Raw genomic sequence first — 22,636 nt, 5'->3', positions numbered from 1 at the left:
TAATATTTTATCGGGTCGATGTTCTCATCGGTTGTGTTCCTTTTATCGTGGACATGTTTAACATTTAACAGGACTTTCAGCTGTTAGAATTAAGAGATAAAAGATAGAGAAGATAAGAGATTAGACATTAGTGGTTGGCTACAAGAGATTAGAGACTATACGAGGCGAACGCAGTGAGAGGTGTTAGCAAGATGAATGTACAGGGAAAAAGAGAAAGAGGAAGACCAATGAAAATATGGACGGACGGAATAGAGAGTGATAATAATATGTAGAAGACCGAACTCGATGGAGGTGTAGGACTAGGGTGGCCGAGATATGGTACCTAGTCTAAATTGTTTTTTTTTATTATTGCAAGTTGAATTCGCTAATTGGTATGGTTTTTTTTTTTTTGTTGTTGTTAACTCAGGTACAGCGCACGCAGTTGGGCAGCGGATACAACAACACCGGTGGTAGCCAGGGCTTGAACAATTCGAGCTTTGGCGGCAAGTCGGGAGCGATACCAGGCCATCACGGTGGCCCGCCCGGTATGACCGGCAACTATGCTAGTGGAGCCCCTACACAGTATCATCACAGAGCTACATCCGGCTGGAACTCGGCCCCTTTGCCCGCACAACAGTACCGATACGGATCCGGTCCAGTCGCTCAGACCACCATGTCGCCGTACACTTCTTACAACCCGAACCCGACTACCGTGAGTAAAACTTTAATCGCGATTCTAGTTGTTGTAAGATTGGCTTAAGGATTCTGTCGGACTCGTTTCCGTCAACTGTCGTCCGACGAGTGTACTGTTATTATCAGTTTGCGGTGTTTTCTATACTGCACACCTGACCACCACCAGCCTAGACCCCGAAAATCCACGTCCGCCTTAAGGTCGGTCAGGGTTACACACACACACCGGTGTCGTGTCCGACCGGTTCGTTTTGCATTAACACCACGAACACCGTTCCTGGTTGTTCTTGTTTTTATTATTATTTAATTATTATTTTACATATAGCATTCCTCCTATACATATGTATGCCCAGCCCAAACGGTTATTAACCTATAATAATAATAATAATAATTCTCTTGGTTTTGTCATCCGTTATCCTAGGCGATTGGGACTTGGACAAGTCTTAACCGTTTGCCCAAACAAAGAACCCGGATGGAAGAAAAAACCCCACCTAAACAATAATATTGTTAGGTTAGGTTAGGTTTGAAGTATTAAATATAGTATTGTATGTTTTAACAGTATACAAATGTGTAGTACATTATTTAATTACTAAAGGGCAACTAAAAACAAAACGAATATGATGATAGTTCACGCTGTTATATTAACTTTATAGATGTTTTTTTTTCCATCGATATTGATTTAATTTCCAGTGAATGTATTTCTTGTAAAATAAGCTGGCTTTATACTACTTTTGTATGCTTAAAAAGTAATCGTTTATATTTTATTCTATCACAGTATGCTTCAAATACTGCCCACCCCTGTTTGACCTGGCCTAGGTTAACCCAATTCGGTCGGCTTAGGTTTAGTTCATCAGTTGGATACAAATATTCTGTTTTTTTTTTTTTTTAATGTTTAATATATTTTTAAATAAAATAATATGCAACCGAGTTTGTTCTGTTCCGACCGAACTGCAATTATTGTTATTATTTTTAGATAAGGTGGCAGGTGCAATACTTGTGCAACTATAATAGGTACACGTGTTGTCATCGTTCTCTTATCTTTTTATGCATATTCTGTTTTATCCGTCTATTTGCATTGTCGTTGCCGATATTGTTTTCTCAGACAACCTATAACCGTCGTCGATTACTTGAACTTGAAATTTAGAATTGTTTTTTTTTTTTGCAATTGTTCGGTTTTCGAGTACACACCGATAAGACCGCAGAGACGAGTGTTCGGCCTTATGTGTTGCTTTTTTATATTTTATTCTATTCTATTCTATTTTTTTTGCCATTCGCATTTATCTCTTGTCGACAAACATCCGCTGCTGTTTTATATGTGCCATACATATGCACGTGACCTCGCAACCGTCCGTGGTGTATGCAATGCAAGCGTGGCAGCTTAGTGCAATATACAATAATAATAATAATAATAATATGATAATAATTTATTGTACACTCACTGTTCGTGCGAGAGATGGTATTGAGAAAAGAGAGCGATGCGGTTCGCAAAGTCGTCCGGAAAGCAAAGTGTCTCCTTTATAATATTATAATAATAATATATATGTATACCGTTGTTTTTTAATATTAAAAAAATGTATTATATACAGGGCGATTCGCGCGGGGTAACGCTTTTTTGATTCGGCCACAATCTTCTAAAATCGGTCACAGTCGAGCCAACATGATTGTTTCGAATAAATAATCGGTGTTGCCAACCGTTAAACATTTGCCTGTGTCAGGAGGAGGTCTCGATATGAACGTGCGGAAATTTTACTTCCGTTCAGAAGAATTTGCCGAGCGAATCACCCTGTGTACAAAGACATTATATATCTTTATACTTAAAATAAAGAAACGGCCGAAAGGGAGACCCATTAAACGAGCGGTGCGGATTCCTTTAAGATGGCGAAAATAAATAAACAATAAACGAGTTCTGCATAATATTGCCGTTAGCCCGTTATACTTAACCGCTCCCCCTTTGTCATTGTTCTATTTTACTTTTTTTTTTTTTATTGTATTTTTATTACTTTTGTGTGCGTTATCGATCCGTCGACGGTTTGCTGCATTATTGAGCGTTCTTCTTTTTAAACTTAACAACAACGCCAATAGTACACAGAAACTGTGATGGACATTGTAAGAACCCGACCACGTTTGCTTTCGGGGCCATTAGCGAACGCTCTGCTCGTCTCTGGACCGATGACAAGATAATATGAAATAAGATTATTCGTTTCGATGCAATCGTTCGTCGTTTTTTTCCTGTTGTCTTATAATAGTAATGTGTGTGTGTGTGTGTGCTTTTGCTTCAACCGTGACACGAATTAAACCCGGCAATCCGCCAAAGCCTTTGTCCGACGAAACGGGTGGCCTTGAGCTTTTTTTTTTCCTTCATCCGTTACTTTGTCTCTGTCTCTCTCTATCTTAAGTGCACACGAGAACACTGTCGAATCGTACACTTCAATATGCGTGGTTCCACACAACGCCACCGGTGTTTTTTTTTTTTTGCTGCCCACTCCTCTGGTAAATAATATAATACATTACATCTTATTATGATAATAATACAATTAATAGTCGTCGTCGTACCCGCTCTCCCGCCGACGATCGCCCACGTTGTCCAGGGTCAAGGTCGCCGGATGATTTTTCTTTGCAAAAAAATTCTTGCCCTAGCCCAACGGGGGAAAGGTCGTCGACTCCTTATGATACAGGTCACAAGGCAATTTTTTTTTTTTTTGTCTTCGACAGTCGTCGTCGTCGTTAGCTTTATTGTTATTGCCGGTCTGTGGGCTCGAATATAATTTTTCTGACCTTCGGATCCAATGTTAAAAAATAAACCTGTTAAGTGGGACGTGCCGAGATTCGCGCAAACCTTCCAGGAGTCTATATATGAGCCGGTATACCTACTTTCTCCGTGTGTGTGTGTGTGTCTTCTTAAACCAGTCGTTTTGGCCGCAAGAAGAAAATATTTTGCGCGGTCACAGAACATGAATATTTACTCGTGTGGCGAAAAATAAAAACCTATATCGTCGGGTACTTGGTAACATACTTACTTGCACGGGCACTACCGCGTTTTAGGAATGGTTGGGTTAGGTCAAGTTGGTCGGATAAGGTAGGGTTAGGTTATGCGGTTTATAACCTGTTGTAAACTACCATCATAGGTATTAGTTTTCTTTTTAGTTGCCTAAAATCTCTACTACTAATGTTCAAACTGTTAGAACACACTAGGTCCTCCGTCCGTAGCGTAATTATTATAGGTCAGGTGTGTGCTTGTATATTATAAATACCTATAGTATTAGCGTAAGCCTATTAAGATTGGCACGATAATGTATTTTAGCTTATTTCATTCAAGCCGTACGACTTTTACTTTTGACAAGCTAAGTAGTCATTTATTATGGCGCATACTACGTGATTAGGTTGTGCATAGGTGTTATTGTGGACTTGTTGAGAAAAAAAAAATGCGTCGTTATATGCAGGAAAGGCGTTACAACGCGATTATCATATTATTATTATTATTATAATGTCCGGGACATGCCCGGCTGTGTGCTTAGAGGGCGTTTTCCCTGGCAATGGTAAATAGTGTCGTTGTGTAATATGTGTGCGCTTACAGTGCCGAGGTGGCTGTCGTGTATGCATATTTCTTATCCCGGGTCGGTTTAGAGCGGTATAATTCCTATGCACTAGTCGTTTCCTCCGGTGCCTTCTTTCCTGTAATAATTTATGTGTGCGCGTGTGCGCTAGCTTGTCTTGTTTTGTTGTACACAAAAACGGCATTTAATCTCTACCGTCTCGGCACCGGAACGCGCATAATATTTCCCGATTAGGGTGGTTTTTCTGTTGTAAGAAGACTCCTCCTCGCCCATTGTGCGGAGTCGGTGGACGTCGAGAAGCGTCTTCGGCTCTCCTACAGATAAATGTCTGGGCAAGAAAGGAAACGAGCGGATTAACGAAATCATTTCTGGTTTATCCACTGCGAACCGGCGCAGACCGCGTCTTAAGTCCGCGTTTATTAGTTTATATTTTTTATTAGGAGCTTCTCGTTTGACGTGCCTTCCAATAATGTGTAGTCGGAATTCAATGTAGTTTAAACCGTTGAAGGTAAAGTTAGGTTAGGTTTGGTTTGGTTTGGTTAGGTTTGGTTTGGTTAGGTTTGGTTAGGTATGGTTAGGTTAGGTTAGGTATGGTTAGGTGTGGTTAGGTTAGGTTGGGTTAGGTTAGTTTGTGAATTTTGTGTAAAATACAATTGCGTAGTTCGGTAGTTCTACGTAATGTTCGGGAATTTTACGTAAAGTTTGTGAATTCTACGTTAATTTCGTAAATTCTACGTAAATTTCGTGAATTCTACGTTAATTTCCGGTATTCTACGTTAATTTACGGTATTCTACGTTAAATTAACGAGTATCGTGGGAATTTCATCGAATTTTGTATTTTTAACATTCGAATAGCAGCTCTAATAACATTTTTTCCAAGACATTTTTTGTAGTAGTATGAGAAGTATGAGGATTCGGTTTTCTCCGTTGCACGCTCTCCGGTTTTCTTGGCGCGCGTTACTTGGCCGCCGTCGGTGTGCACGGGAAAACTTTATTAATTTCCGGCGGTTTTAATTTAAAAAAAACATACACACATAAGCCCGTCGCCGAAGGTGTGGCGCGAGAAAGTTTCGATTAAAGTATCGAAGTAAAATTGTTGTCTTCGAATTTCTAACACGTTGTCGTTGCAACGGTCGTCGTCTTCGTCGTGGTTTGTTATTTCATTGTTTTATTTTGGTACGAACCATACACGAAGACGGACGGCGGAAGAAGTTTTTCTAATTAAAAACAAAAACAAAACATATTATAATTTAAATAGATTTTTTGCGCGTTTAATATTTAGCGCGAGACTAGCTTAGTAATAATACTGCAACGTGTGTGTGTGTATAGCTTCGCTTAGCTGGTTCAGTCGATGCACATGTTAAGCGCAAAAACGTTGGACTTAAGATACGGTTTGAAAACAAACAAAACATGTAAAGTTAGTTTGTGTCGCTCGATAATAATTTTATACCGCGCCCCCGCCATCTTGTGTGATAATTACTATCTCTCTAGTGTTTGTGCGTTTTATTATTATTTTAATTATTATTACAATATCGACTGCGCTATTATTGGCACTCGAATTATAATCTGACCGTACAGCCAATCTCACTTCAGGCGTGACTTATTCGCAACATGCACATCGAATGCCTTGTAATTAATTACTATACTTAAATAGGGAATTAAATCACGTTGGGATATCAGAACGTCGTGGTGCCGTTAAGGGGATTCGATACCGACCATTTTTAAGGAGTTTTGTGTAGGCAATATTTAAGAAAAATACCGAACCAGTGAGATCCGATTAGTTGAACCTGAAAACAGATTTGAATTCGTTATGAAGTTTACTTGGGATCCGACCAAATTCTTCGTTGATATCATTTTCTTGCTATGAAACGTTTGAACGTTTTATAAAATTTCTAATTTTAAAATCAAATTTGTAAAGGGTTAAAAATAAAAATTGATTAAGTGCTGGTATATATCAACTGGTAATTGAATACAATACAATATATTTGTAAAACCTCATTGACTATTTCAGGGGGGTTGGGGGGCGGTCAGTATATGCAAGTACAGGCGCCACCGTCGTGGTATACGAAAAGCTTTTTTGGCTCGCCTCCTTAGGAATTCGCGTCTTAGACAAAAATAGATACGTCCTCCCCTTGCCCCCACCCTTCCATCTGAGTTTTACATATGGCCCTTGTCCGTCGTACACAGTAACACCTAGGTAGGTCGTCTCGATTGCGATATTTTCCACTTTGGCACGTCCCGAACTGAGGGTTCGAGTGGATGATGATAATATTATACACATGCACAAGACACAGCGCGATGAGCTCTCTATATTTAAACCGCATAATATATATATATATATATATACTATAATTTAATAATATAAATTAACGCGATAACTCGACTATTCGGATATCCAATGCGGATTTGATGGCCTTTGGTTAACAACGCCAAAGCGCCGGCGGTTGTGTCGAGTGAGAGTGAGTGAAAAACGATTTGTGACTTGACCGAAATGTATTCATGTGATGACACTGACATAGTATCATCGTGTTATGGCCCGAGGCCGTTGGGTGTGTGAAAAAAAAAATTAAAATTAAAATATAGGGCGAATCCGTATGATATGTATTTTTAGAGGTGTCACAACGTAGGGTATAACGTTTCTTCCTCTGTTCGGTCGATTTTTTTGAAATTTTTTAATATTAAAATAATTATTTATTTACAGTCGGGGCGGCGCTATAAACGGTATACATAACTAACTAAGAATTAAACAATAAAACGTGAAGCTACTTCTCCTAAGGAGCCTCTACAGGACCTTATTAAAGGCCTAACATTTTACTTTTTTCCCAAATTTCTTCTAATAAATCCTAGGTCGATTTTCGTCGCATATTTGCTTTATATTTAACCCCTCAATAATTATTACCCTTGCTCTTGGTGGACACGTTAAGACTGTGAATAACAAGTTTACCGTATCGACTGGTACAAACATAAATTTGATATTGTCTAATATTGTTTAAAAAAAACATAAACTGAAGTGTCTCCAAAAAAAAAACAGAAATTGTTTAATTCATTTTAACAGCATGTGCACTTACTAATAACCGAAGTCCTCCTGAACTCAGTGTGACCACATTGTGGAAAGGAAATTATTGTACAAAAACATTTTTCACCGAATTTTCATAATAACCCTCACTCCCAGTCGAAGACGGTCTCTGGTTTATGTTTACATTTTCAGCACTTACAATGCCCTAACAAGGAGTGGCACCATCCGGTTGTATCTGATCTGTGGTGGTCTTACGTTGATTACTCTGTATTTTTTTTTTTAGGCTTTTCCTGTTAGGGCTTTTGACTTCCGGCGGCTATATATATAGCCTTTTTTTTTAATAATTCCGTTTTTTTAATATTTTTTTCCACAACACCCAACACCGTGTGGTGTGTGTGTGATGATAACCGCGGGCGGCGCTGCCGGGCCAAATGCTTCGGCAATAGCGGAATGTGCTGCACACGTGTGGCTCATATGTGTGTGGTGGCTATTGTTGTACGAATAGTGTTTTTTATTTTTTTATATATTTATTTTTTACTTTCAAAGACCGAAAACCCACAAAGGTATTGTCTGTGTGTTGTCGGCCCCGGGAAAAACAGGTGTCATCGCACCCGTGCGGCCTATCCTCGGGCGACGGTCCCCCCTGGTGTAGTATAGGTACATTTTTTCGCTCAAACCGACACATTCTTTTCTTCATAATATCACAGGAAAACCGTTTTGTTGTTGCACACGGACCGGACGAAATCGATATGGCCAGAGACACTTATGCCGTGGCCGGCGTGTGCCTCACTCAGGTTAAAACGCCAATGTTAAGAAGAATAACTACAAAATTGCATCTGTATTCGTGAAGAAAAAAAAATGTCCATCTTAATCTTAACGCATTGCCCATTTCTTATATTTTTTTTATTTATTTAACAAGTACAATTTGCCACACCAACACGATATAGTACCTAGTGAGTAGGGCTAGGTTTGGTGTGTGAGAAAACAGAGCCTAATTATACCAGCTCTGATATGTAAAAATAACTATGTCTAATAAAAACCGAATAAAAAACAAAACCGGCCACCCGACCAATACCGTTTTTCGTAGTATAATATGTGAACTGGCGAAAATAAAAAGAGTTCGGGTGATTTTTCAGGTCAGAATTTCTATATTCTTATGTCTGACCGTTAAATGTATTAATAAATGCTAGAAAATGTCAAGTTGGTCTGTTCAAATTTTAATATATATTTTAATTTTAATCAAATATCATCTAACGTGCCAACGGAAACGTCCGAACCGTCGTATAAAACCATGTCATCGGCTGTTATCAGCTGTTATCAGTGGTTATAAGTCGTTATCAGTGGTTACCAGTCGTTATCAGTTGTTATCAGTCGTTATCAGTCGTTAGTCAGTATCAATACAATTCAAAAGGATATCCAAATACTTTAAATACTTTCAAAGAAAAGTTTTAGGACACACGACAAAACCGAAAGCAATCAAAGTTTTAAAAAAGTATCATTGTACTTGTTTGTAAACCGTGGGCGTCGAATGTGGAGTAGGATAGGACTTGCACAATGCAAAACGTTTTCGGTGTGGTCCAAGTGGAAACAAAAAAATATTTACCTAATAATAATAATAATATAATATAGCTGTTAAAGCGCATCGGTTCGGCCTTGAAAAGTATGAACAATCCGCAATAGTTTTTTTTTTTTTAATAGGTCGTGCAAAAAACAACCAACAAAATTAACGCTTATAAGGAAAAAATTTACACGTAGGTAATATATATACTAAATATTGTATTTATACATATTAGATCATCGTTATTTTAACCTTAATGTCGATTCAGTGTTTTTTCAATTCACTCGTGCGAAAAAAAAAAAGTAAAAACATATTATCTACTTTTGGAATGTTTCCACTATGGGCGAATGAGTCAACAACAACGCTTTAACTAGAATTAAAAAAAAAACCTACCGTTATCGTTTTACTTTTTAATTTCCCATTGTCCCATTTTTAGATTATTTTCATTAGCAATGAGCAATGACTAATACATTTATAGAGAGCTGATTTTTTTTTAGGTTTTTATAAATTATTATCATATATTTTTTATTGGCTTTGTGTAGCTCGACCGAGGTAAAACGTTTGTACCTACTATTATATTTATAATGATATTATTATTTTTATATATTTTGATACTCTTTTGTTACATATATATGTATATATAATATGTACAGAGAGAATGTTTAGGCTTTCACACGTTTATTGGCATAATGCAGCTCTGGGGAGGGGGTGAATAATATAGACAATTTATAAACCAGAGAGATTGTTAAAAAAAAAATATATTATTTTGCATGTTAAAACACATTTTTGGTTTGAGAATTTTTTAAACACATTTTACCGGATTTTAATGATGGACCATTACAGGAACAACACGAGATTTGATTAGTGCAAATATTAGCACATCATGTTTTGAACTTTTTGAAAACCTTGAAATCCGCTCTCTAGTAGGTAATACATATTATTATTTTTTATATTTAATCAATCATCGTCCGCCATCGTCGTTTGGCCTCGGTAACAGTAAAATATCATATTATACCTAATTATTATTCCGGATAAAAGTGGTAAACCTAATAATAGCCAACGTTATCGTTTCGTTTAATTATCGAATTAAATTTTCGATTAGAAGACAATTTTATTGCGAAAATATATTATTTTTTTTTTACTCTCCGGCCGGTGAGCCAGCCGATAAGCGTTTTCTAAAAATAAAATATTGTAAATTATAAATAAGAATCGCGCATAAAAAACTAAAATTAAAAATTAAACCAATGGAAAAAAAAACAAACAGTCGTCGAACCTGTTTCAATGGTAAACGCGCTGTTCCATCGGCCGTCGTTTATATTGTGTAAATTATTATAATAATGATGTGTGTAGTATACAAATGCATTCAAAATGGAATGTCCGTTTAAAAAAAAAAAAAAAAATGTCATGTAGCTACATGTATTTCTATCATAATCTCTTCCACAACGTGCGGTCAACATGATAATATTTAATGAATATGTATATTTTTATTGTTGGATCTTATATATATATATATATTGAAACGGTCATGGCACAAACTCCTCTTGTGTTCGGTCAGTGTGTATTGGAGTGTTGTGTTTGGCCAACGCGACGGTGTCCTGTTGAATATTTATAATAATTAATAATGCAAAGCAGAGATCTTTTTTTTTTTACACGTCCTAAACCGATCTACTTTTCTCGGTCTAGACCTGTTATCCGACCCGAGTTATGTAAATATATATGAAAAAAAAAATTTGAATTTATTTAACCCAAATAAATTTAACAATTGTTACATTTTTATTCGTTTATTTCAAAAACGAATCCGTTCAATATTTTTCTTTTTTCAAACTTGTCTTAACTAATACGCTTAACTTGTTGTTTGTTCAACACTCGAAATGTGATTGTTGTGTACTGAAATCCTTTCAATTTGTTTCTCTTCTCAAATTCATCCGTTTGAATTTTACTACGATACTTGAATTTGTGGGAGATGGTAAACTGCGCCAAAAATTACCCTTTTTCTATAAGCTGATATGTAAACTGCGGCAAAAAAAAATGTTAACATTATACAAACCGCGACAAAAATGATAAGGCGCGTTCTACAAACTGCGACAATTTATATTATATACCTTCTATATAGTATATAATATACTTATATTAGCTATGTACAATAATACATACTGATACGGTAACATATACTCGTGTAGTACAATTTTGCGATTATTTAACAGAAACTTATATGAAAGATATATTCTTTGTGGGCATCATCATCAGAAGTTTTAACAAATAATGTAAGTGAATCTTTCCCTTCAAAATTTAATGCATATTTTTATCATCATCATCATCCGTCGCTATATACATTTATATATGATCTACAATATATTCAAGTTGATACATACATAAAAGTTAGGAGTGCAGAGGAAGGTATAATACAACAACGAAACAAAATTACTACTCAAAAATACAAAATTATAAACAAACAACAAAAAAAAAGAAAAGATAAATAAATTTCAACATACGAATTTTTGAAATTAGTATGTTTTAAAAATAAACAATAATTGTATTATTATTTCAATTTTTTATTTTCTTAGACAGTATTATATTACAGTAGTCTATAAAACTTATTACTATTATTAGATGTACAATTTAATGTTAGTTGAATAATAATATTTTTCAATTTAATATGTATTTTAAAATTGGTTTTTTATTTTTATTTTTACACCTTTACTGTTATTGACTATGTGCACACCATAGAACTATAATAATATATGGTACAAGATAGCATTCTTATCGGTGTTCGGTATGTATTATAGTACATTATATACTATATAGTAGGTATATAAAATAAATTGTCGCAGTTTGTAGAATGTTTAAATTTTTTTTGTAAAAAATAACACAGTCCACAAAGTGTGTCCCAAACAGAACAACTACAAAATTGCAATTGTTTGTGGAGAGCAAAACCTGAGAGTTTCTAACCTTTGATTTGACCACCCCGTATGTTGACTACGTTTAACAATGGTACTATTGTGTTTTGGCCTAACTCTCTTCGGCTTACATAGGTGTAATTGTTTTCCCAAAAACGATGTGCAGTGGACAAAAAGTAAACTTGGGCAAAAATCTGTGCAAACAGCTGTGTGTTATTATTTTGTAGTTGCTGTAAAGTAGCGAATGTAAAGTAATGGGAGAGAGAGAGAGAGAGAGAGGTTAATGTGATGAGTGTGATATGTGTTTATGTGTGTTGTTGTTGCCCTTGACATTGGGAACCGTTTGGGGGGGGGGGGGACTAGTAGTGATACACCCCCCCATCCTCTCCTTGCCCTTCCTATCGACTCTAGCTGCCTTGAACGACTTTCGTGAGCGTGTGCGTGTGTGCCAAGTGTAGTAGTGACTGAGGAGAGCCGTTGTTGTTGTTGCTGTTAACAGTGTGTTTTCTCGGGAAAACTATATTTAAGTTCTCCCGGGGGGGGGGGGAGGAAACCCATTTTCCAGAGGGGTAGACTAGAGAGGCGCACGTTTTTCCCGCCCTCGGTTTCAGTCTGATAGTTAATAGATTGATCGAGATCAGCCGGATCTATGGCTAGAAGATTTATACCATCGAAACGTTGCCATTGCCAAGTTTTTCAAAAAAGTTTACAGTTTTCGGGGGGATTGTAATAAAGTGTATAACATGACAACTAAAACGTACAATATTGTAATTTTTTTTAAAAGAAAACATAACCGAGTATGAAAATGTACACTCAATACCTACGTCTCTGCGAAACCTGATTTGCAAATTTTTTTTTTTTTTTAATTACAACTACCTTTATTACTTTGTACAACGTTTTTGGACAAAACAACTTGATTGACGGCAAGTGCAATAAAAACGCATCTAGTTTTTTTTGTTTTAAACTACAAAAAAAAAAATTGCACATTATTTGTGTGTTTGGCCATGAAAAGAATAAAAAACAATGTTCGCAGCGAAACCTGCCAAAATTAAATTGGCAAAGGAAACCGAATGCATCAAACACAATGTTCTTGGTTTGTGTGTTTTTTTTTTAAATTACCATTAAAAAAAACATTATTTTTAAGTCAAACGATTTTTGAGTTAGAAAAAACCGCGATTTACGTTTGTTAACGTCAAAGTTTTACTACATTAAAATATAATTTTTATTTAAACTTGTACTACAAGGTCGTTTTGACGGTGGCCATTTGGCATTTTTGCCATGGCCATTCTTGCTACATTTAAATTTTAATAAAAATGATACGTGTGTGTGTGTAAACTAAGAGTGCTTTAACGTTTTTTTTGTTGAAAATTATAGTGGTATAAAATAATATATGTCTATAAACGATAATAGTCGCACCTAAACCTGGTGATGTGTGCCTGTTTCTAATATCAGTACAAATGTTTTGCATTTATAAAATATTAATAACAATGATAACTCAACCGGACCGATGCGTTTATGGGTTAGGAAAAAAAACTATTTAAATCTTATTCCAGCCGAGTTGTGTGCACCGGTCGAGGCTGTTTGATAATAAAATAAAAAAGTAATGATTAAAACCAAATAAACTCGTCTGATTTAATGAATCGGATTCGAAGAAAACCTAAAAATAGATTGTTTCTATTTTATTTTTTAATTGTTGTCTATGTGAAAAATATACGATTTTATATTGTTTTTATCACTTCGAATTAATTCGTCTTCCGCGAAAGGTAATTAAAACTGTTTTTTTAACATTATTTATTTATTTATTTACTTTTTTAACGACCGTTAGTCCTGTTTTTTTTGCGCTAGTTGCAGCGTGTATTTAGTTTGCCGTGCACAATTGCACCGCAATCGCAGCCATGGCCAATGTAATGAGAATAATAATAATAGTAATAATACAAATAATAACACACAATGGTCGGTAATTGATGTGTACTATTGTAATGGCCAAGAGAGAGATTTGTGATAATTAATCAATTAAAAAAAACCAGACGTGTCGAAGGACCAATAATGACCAGTCAACCGCGGGCAGTGGTGCCAGCCCCGTTGATGTGGCAACACTGCCGTGCAAATTTATTGATAACGCTTTGGGATAAATAAGATAAGATGGCGGCCGTCGTCCCTGCAAAATCATTGTTTACACGAAGTGGTGTCCTCTTTGATTAAAATATCTACTCGGTGGTCGAAAATTAAGTCTGTTAGGAAACTCTTATTAAATATATACAGGCGAGACGTCCTGTTGAATAATGCATATATTGTGTCCTCTATTTAAAATTACCTTAATGCTTTTCGAGTATGTCTCTTTTGGGTGATTCGTTTATTGAATATTCATTTTTAGCGCTCTTAGAAAATCGAGATGGAATTTTTTCAAGATAATTTTCAAATGTTCGGTATGTTTTATAGAAAATAAAAACTGTTATACGCGTACAAGATTTAAAACATTTTCAATTTAGAATCCTACAAAATTGTATTGGCACTTTTTTTTTATATCTTTATTTTGTTGGTCTATTTTAACCTATTTTAAGGTAGATCTTAGTGTATTAACACCGTTTAGTGTTAAAAGGTTTTTTACAGTAACCGTAGAAATTTGGACCATTTGTAATTTCTATTTTCTTACTATTTAGAACGCTTAATAATATTTATTTAACTGGATTTTTATTTTATAATAATAATATTATGCGAAACCGTTAAACAATGTAATAAACATTGTTTTTGTTAAATATTCAGTCAGTTTTTATAAAGTGGGACTACCTTTTTCATTATGTTTTGACATTTTTTTAGATTTGCCAACAACGTTTTATTTAATTTTATTAGATATTTTTTTGTATTTTAATATGTTTTTCGTTTAAATTATTTTCAAACGTATTTCAGTAAGTAAATTAAAAATTGATTTAAATTTTTATTACTATTTATTATTTCAATAATTTGTTGTTGTTAAATAAAAATACAACCTTTCAATAAATTGTTTGAATTTCAATTGTTTTTAATTTCCAATCATTTTTAAAAATTACTTAGAATTTTATTTCTATAAAAAAAATAATTATTTATATTAATATGCGAGTATTACTAATTTTTTAGTCTAATTTATTTTTTCTATCCAATTCAACAGAACTGTATTATTTTAATCGCAACCTGTTTAGAAACATAAATTCTGTTGTTTGCTTTGAAAACGTTATCAATTGAGTTGGTGTTTGACACTATGAGACAATTTTGTAATTTGTGTACTATTGTGTCACTTTTATCGCCTCTTGTTTGTTTCTTGTGCATTATTAGCACATTGTGAATCGAGGGGGGAAAATAAACGTTAAAAATGATTTTCAAATGACGTCTACTAATTGAATGGGAATGAAACCAAACAGCGTTTGTTAACAACAAAAAAAAAACAGCTAATTTAATAATAGTACAGCTTGTTAACATAGAAAACGTCATATCGTTATGTGCTATTAGTCTCGCCAAGATCCGTCGATGGTCGATGGGGCCAGGTTAAAAAATTAGGTTAGGTCAGTTTAAAATGTTAGTCAGAAGATCTTGAAATGTACATATTTAATTTAGTTTATTTATTTATTTTTTTTTTTTTGGTAAAAAGCCCCGAGGTTCGTTTTTTTTTTTTTTTAACTTCTATCATTTATATTGCACCACGTGCGGTGTAGTTGAACGGCTATTCACTTGGAAAACCTAAGTTTTTCTTTAGATCATATACCGGTGTGTCTCTCTCGTTTTCCAAGACATTCGTCTTGTCGAGATAAGAAAGAAACGTCGGGCCGTTCCACAAGACTGAAGACGGTGATAAATCGGATTCGGGTGTCTATCTGATCGTTTCTCATAATATTATTCTGTACTTCAAACACTGTATAATATTGTGTACTCCTGACAAACTCTAATCTAATCTCGTCGACCCTTCTTCTCGGTTATGACCACTCGATTAAGGGGTGCAATATTATCGTTCAATGTCTTGAGGTGGTCCAACAGACGGTCGTTTCATCCTGCTGTCTTCAGCTATTATCGTACACTCGGATAAGAATACAATATTGTATACAGAAAGGATCCGTCCGTCTTTCAACACACAGATTTGATCTCAACGCACCAACGTTACACAAAAACCATGAAACTATCATTAACCCTTTCCCCTTCTATAAAACGGGTTGAACGTTATTCGTATAAAACCTTTATATATCTAAATATTCAAAGTGAAAATAATTTTATTTTAATAATATTTTACAACATATTTTATTCAGAAAATTTGCAATTCAAGTATTTTTCTTTTTTTTTTTCAAACTCAATTTTGTATAAATATAATGTATTATGCATATTAAATGTAAAATATAAAGAAAAATCCATGAATAAATATACATATATTATTAACTATTAAATGATGTGAACAAATTGTTCAAATCATATTTTGCTAGAATGAAATATTATGAAAAAAAACAATGGATTACAATATTAATTTGCACAACTCTTCCTCCAAAACGGGTTTAAACTTTTTCATTATTTTTTACTTTTCTTAGGGGGGTAATGTTTGCACTAAGGTCTGACATCTAGACTGAATTTACATTAAAACATTTTTTTTTTAAAAATTGTAATCAAACTTTTTTTTATTAGAAGAAAACTCAACTTTAAAAAAACTTAAAACTCAAATTACAAACAAGATATTTTTAGATTATTTAATATTGTCACCGGTCGACATTTGCTGAGTTTTTTTTTCCATTTCCATAATATGGTGTACAATTTCTAAGAAAGGGCAAAACGTCATTTGCTTAAATTACAGTAATTTTGTTGTATTTTTTTGCAGTTTTGTTAGTCGTTCAAAATGTTAGTCACGCGATGCCTTAAAAAAATAGATTCTTCTACGCGATTGCCCAAGAGAATATATTCATTTTTACTTAAGATCAAATCCAACTTTTAGACCCCCAGGTCTTGACAAGTATAATAATATGTAATCAACATTTTTTTTCTTTGTTAACCCAAAAAGTGGCTGAAAAATATGTATTTTGAATGCTCGAATTATGTGTTGACAAACTTGACATAATATTTTGGTGTACACAAAAAAAGTACACTAAAGTTCAAATAAAGTTTGGTGCTTGATTCGGACTGTGCTTGGTTGGAACTGTACTTACTCTGTACAAATTCCACAGCGATGTGGTGTCATATATTATGTGCATCATCGCCTCTCGCTATGTACATATCTCTAGGTTGGAGTTTGTGTGTGATTGTGTACTTGTGTTTAGGAAATCCGTGTACCCAATACAACACGAATATAATATCAATTATATTGGTTGCACAACACAGGCCTAGTGTGCGTTACATTACAAATCGGACGTGGTGTGTAATCATTTTTTTTTTTAATTTTCGGAGAATCGCACAGTCGATTTGACGCCGACGGACCGTTGCTGGAATGGAAAAAATTCGCCAAAAAATCATGTAACACAATAAAAAAAATATGATAGAATATATAGGTACATAGGTAGGTATATGGAACGGTCCTTCTTGGCCGAACAAATAGTTACAAAATATATCTTACTAAGAACAAATGTAGAAACTTTAGATAACGTTTATTTACAGACAAACGGCATCGTCGCCTTTGCAGTGCAAAATACTTACATTTATTTTTTAGTGAAAGATTTGTGTGTGACTTTGGTGGGGTCACACATAATATTATTAAATTTGAAGTATATGTTTGTTGGGGAAGTATGTTTCTTTTTAAATTGACAATTTACCGGCTCTCGTTAGGTCGGTTGTGTGTTTGATTATACTATTCATAACGTCTAGCCGAACAATTTATATAATATTATTATCATGTCCCTTTGAAGGGTGATTTCAAAACACTATTTCCGGTCGCTCTTCGATGGTGTTTACTTAACCACCGGGTATTCTTTGAAAAAATCATTATATTTTACCGCCATTCGGATGTGGTTAGCCGGTCAATTTTTTAAATTTTATTTATTATTCACTTCACACGTGTCTGTGAATTTATTTAGAATATACAATAACGTCCATCCCCCTTTTTTGTTGCATTGGTTTTGATTATTATTATCAGTGACCTCCCAGATCTGTTATCAGCTGGCTTTCCCTTATCAATCACCGTTCTTATCACTATCATATATCTTATCTCAATAACTTTTGTCTTATTGTATTGTGTAAAATTGAAAAGTTGTTTTTTATTTACACCAATAAAAAATAGGATGTTTAAACGGTTTTATATTTTTTAAATAAAAGTACGTTACTCACAAACTAAACGATTTTTTATAGCGGACGAATAATAATATTATTACAGATTGAAAATAAATTAAACCAGATAGTGCGCTTTAAAAAAAAAATTGGAAAAGTACACAAACTTTAATAATTATTTCAGATCAGTGTGAACAAACAATTAAAATTAAAAAATAGTCCTTCTGTTATTATATATAGTGAGGTGAAAGAAATTTGATCAGATATTCTCAATGTTATGACCGTCAACCGTCGTTGATCAGCTACTCGTTATCAGTATTTCTTATCAGTTAACGTTATTATTGCCAAAAGTGTGTACAATATTCTCGACACTATAATTTGGCACTACGGCATTAAGTTTAAACCAATCAAAAATGGTTATTTGAAAATCTAAATTGTTTTACTATGAAGTGGACTATGACTTATTACAAATTAAACTCGACACCTGGCCTTTGGGGGCCACGATTTTAATATTTTTCTTTTATTTAATTGGATTTCTCAACAGGAAAAGAAACTGCGACCGGCCAAATGTCTCGTTGCCTTTGGTATGGTGTTTTTTTTTTCATCTACAACTCGAACTAGGGTCGAATTCGCCGTATCATTTCGAAAGTGCATGTGTACATATAACGGTAATAATAATGTACTATTAGTGTTTAATGCCGTCTCACGGCTTACCGCCGGTCGGACAATTATAGTAGAAAAAAAGGGTCTTGCCCTATTTTTTTTCAGGGGAAGAATACACGAAAACCCACTCCACGACCTACCTAATTATTATTATTATTTCCTTCCCTTCCGCCACACCACTAAAGTTAATTCGACAGAGTAGTAATAAGTGTTAAACTACCATTTTTTTTTTTTTTTTTAGAGGGTTTGTACACTTTCAGCTGGTCCCGTTTCGGTATGACGAGATGTGAGAGATAAAAAATAAATATCTAAAAAAACAGCTATAGGTTAATGAACGAGGTGACCGGTGAGAGAGAGAGAGACTAGCTGTTGTGCCGAAATTCCATCGAAGGTCACCACAGTCTGTTTGGTTTGGCCGGAACGTTTACTATAATAATAATAAAATATTTTATAGATAGTGTAATAAAAAAACACTAAAAAATACATTGTGCAAAGGACACTCCGGTGGCGGTCCGGTGAACAACAACCCAAGCTTGTTGGTTATTCTTCCTATTAGAAAGCGTTGACAAATGTGTGAATTTACTTATTTGTAATTATCTTAAAAAAAAAAATTAATTACGCTGTATAATTTGTTGTTACTAATCCAATAATGTTTGATGTTGAAAAACCGTTTGTTTTCCTTTTTTTAGAGGTTTAAAACGGACTTTGACAGCTAGGTTGGGTTATAGGTTATACAGTTAGGTACTAGCCTATACAGGGTGATTCTTTTAACGCCCCACACGGGTTTTCTATTAAAAACAATTGATATTTTTTTTTACCTAACCTAAACTTCACCGAGTGCGTCTTTTGTGATGTGCTTGGAATGCTGTTATGTTGAATATTTGGCCGGTTCGTACAGCTCTGGTTATATATATATTCATACACTCGTTTTACAACTGGCGGGTTTTAGAAGAAATTACCATATCAACATAAGTTGAAACTTATGTATACTATGTTTGTCTACTGGGTCACTCGTTTGCACATACATATATCTACTCTGTTGAGTCTACACAGAGTCAAATCCAAATTTGAATATATAGTGCTTTTCTTTCCAATCCAATAATATATTTAAAAGATGAGCGCCATAATAATAACGTGTGTCGACTGACGTTTCCCAAGTTGTAACAGTATATTATTTTTGGAACTTTATAAATTGTCTAGTATTGATGTTGAAGTTGCATTAATGTACAAACTTGATGAAAACAATGAATATAAGTGTACTGACTACTGTTGTTTTATTTTTAATAACTACACCGAATAAACATAATAATAATATGTTGGTTTATTTTGTGGCTAATATTTTATTGAAAACGTGTAATTATTATTTATTATTTTTTTAGCCCATATTGTTGTTGTTATTGTCGTCGTTGGTCGAGTAATTGAAATGACTTTGACCTTAGTACGTACCACACGCCATTAGAATATTATGTTTTTTTAGTATTGTTATCGTTGAAATGATTTTCAAATAGTGAAATATTATTTTAAAATACAATTTAGATCACGTTTGATAGCGTGTATGAGCATTAAAAAAAAAAAAAAACTCAAATATTAAACAAAGTCGGTTGGTTCTAATATGATACTAATTTCCCGGATCTTGCCTTGCATTAAATAACAGTAAACGATATGATTGCAGACGGTAATTGCGAAAAGAATTAAAAAGTTTTCAAAGTTGTTAAACTTTTTTGCCCATCGAAAAACTACTGCAATCAAGAAACATTTTGCTAGCCAACACAACACTCTTCGGCACGCCCCAAAAGTCTTGCAATAAAATGACGACGGATTTAATGTCGAATCAGTTAGAAAACTTTAGCTTTCGTCCAAAAGAGGTGATTTGGTTTTTTTTTTATCCGGTACGCCATTTCGAGGGTGGTTAAAAAAGTTTAAAGTTAAAACCACCACCGAGGGGGAGACGGCAGTTTAAGAAAATATATGTTCGCTTTGGGAAATCCCAGTAGGTACAATGTTCTGAAAACATTTTATTAAGACATATTTGAAACATGATTTTAGTGGTGTAAAACTTAAAGCTTAGATTTTAAACTGTTAACATTTAGCTTTAAAAAATCTACAACAACCAAACGTGGTGTTTAACCGTCTATTTTTCTAGGGACAAATTATTTCAAATTTCTGTTGGATTTTTTTTAACAAAATTCATAAAACTGGATCTTAAAAAAAATTTGTATTCGAAATAATGCTCTGATGACAATTTTTGCAATCGTTTACAATACTTGTCCATTTTGTAGTTTTTTTTTTGTGAAAATTTAATTTTTGTCTTGTAACCTACACTTCGTTTTTTTTGCTACCCAATTGTGGGGAATACAATAACTGTAATTCTCGAGTGACTTAACCACCGGTAATTGGTCGTGTCGGTAATTGGATGTACTTTGTTATTAATTGCCCACTCGTTTCGCAGTTTTTAATTATAAAAATCTTAATGAAGAATATTTTGTTCTTTCTAGTTATGCGCGTACAAATTGTAAGGAGGAACCTTTTGTGCTATTATCTTCCTGTAAGTGAATGCCTAAATTAAAATACAGTTCGGGCAAAGTAATGTCGGCTTTTTCCTATTGTCTCCATTTGAATTTAACTTCATCGTGAAGACCGGTTTCCATCACTGTGCAGTTTTGTAATTAATTTTAATTTTTTTTCTACGGTTAACTTGTCCGTCTTGCCTTACTATGCGCGTTTGGGGGGATGTTTTTTGTCAGTCAGTCTTGGAGGCGAACGGATAAAAATAGAAGTGTGAAAAAAAACGTGTCATATTAGAATATTAGGTGTTTTTTTTTTTTTGATAATAATAATCCAAAGTCGTCTAAACCGGCGGCGACATAATAATTGAAACCGTACACACGCGCACGATCATCACCACCACACGGTAGATCCATAAATCATTCGTGTGTACATTCAATAGCTCGGTTATGCCCGATTCGATTGTTTTCGTCACGCTCGTCCGTGTTAATCGTTAACGTTACCGTTTCCAGAGAACTCGGCTTGCGTTTTTTATATTTTTTAAACAAATTTTTGTATTTTTTTTTTTCCATCCATCCAGTCATCGTGGATCACGGTTCTCGTTACTCTCTGTACGTGCTGTTACATTTAAAAAACGAATAGGTGGTGCCTATTATAGTATTAACTACAATATGCACTCGATCCCCGTTTTCTTCTACCAACGAGACCAATAATTGGTGGCAGAGAAAGATCAGAGAGATTATTTTTCATAAAAATACGGATACCAGGGTTCTACGCCAGGGGTGCAAATTGTGCTTCAAAAGTGGTATTTTTATTCTACCTTGAAAAGCATATTTTTTATTATAGAGTATAATAATATCGAAAAAAACAAATAAACGTTCGCAAACTAAAGATATTACAACTGATATAGCAAATAAAATATCAATCGGGGTTTGTATAAAATTCTATTCGTGAAATTTGTGATAACAATTTTGAGGATTCATTAGAAAATGCAAAGAATACTGCTATCGAAATGGAAATGTCACCCGAATTTCTAGAAAAACGAAATAATAAGAAAAAAAAGAATGGTTGGGGAAGAAGCGGTAGATGCTGTTGAAATATCCGTCCAAACCAAAATCAAAAATGATTCTATGCTTGACTCTATCCTTTGGAGTTTAAAATGGCCATTTAAAAAATTGACCGCTTTAGCTAATGACTTTGAATTTTTATGCGGAAGGAAATTATCATTAATGGATTTTTATGAAACTAAAAAATCGACCAACGACTTGGCAATCAAATATACCAATGATCTCAGTGAATTCGAACTTTGCTCTGAAATGGAATGTTTTAAACACCAGGCTTCTGCTATGATGATCGATTTCAAAACGGCTACGCCGATTGATTTATTGAAACTAATTCATAAACAAAAAACTTACAAGATATTTATCCTATTATAGAAATAGCGTTAAGAAAATTTCCATCCCAGTGACAACTGCTAGTTGCGAAAGAAGTTTCAGTAAACTTAAACTAATAAAAAATTACTCGAGATCAACGATTGGACAAGAGAGATAACAAGCATGGCAATTTTATC

The 22,636-nt window shown here is 34.2% G+C and overlaps 1 protein-coding gene across 9 annotated transcripts in view; it reads left to right on the top strand.

The window, feature by feature from the left end:
- Positions 1 to 22,636, top strand: part of LOC126845342 (protein alan shepard) — a 124,199-nt gene that overhangs the window by 82,297 nt on the left and 19,266 nt on the right. For all 9 annotated transcript variants that reach the window (XM_050584000.1, XM_050583998.1, XM_050583999.1 and 6 more), the window contains one exon: positions 407 to 691. In XM_050584000.1, coding sequence (XP_050439957.1) covers positions 407 to 691 — 285 coding nt within the window. The remainder of the gene's footprint in view (positions 1 to 406; positions 692 to 22,636) is intronic.

Source organism: Adelges cooleyi, unplaced genomic scaffold, assembly GCF_023614345.1.
Source record: "Adelges cooleyi isolate 19-005CV unplaced genomic scaffold, UGA_ACOO_1.1 ACOO_flye_CR_arks_rails_tigmint_CR_PRNA_784, whole genome shotgun sequence".
Classification (NCBI taxonomy): Eukaryota; Metazoa; Arthropoda; class Insecta; order Hemiptera; family Adelgidae; genus Adelges; species Adelges cooleyi.
The sequence above is the reverse complement of the archived record's forward strand: the minus strand, read 5'-3'. Positions and strand labels throughout refer to the sequence as shown.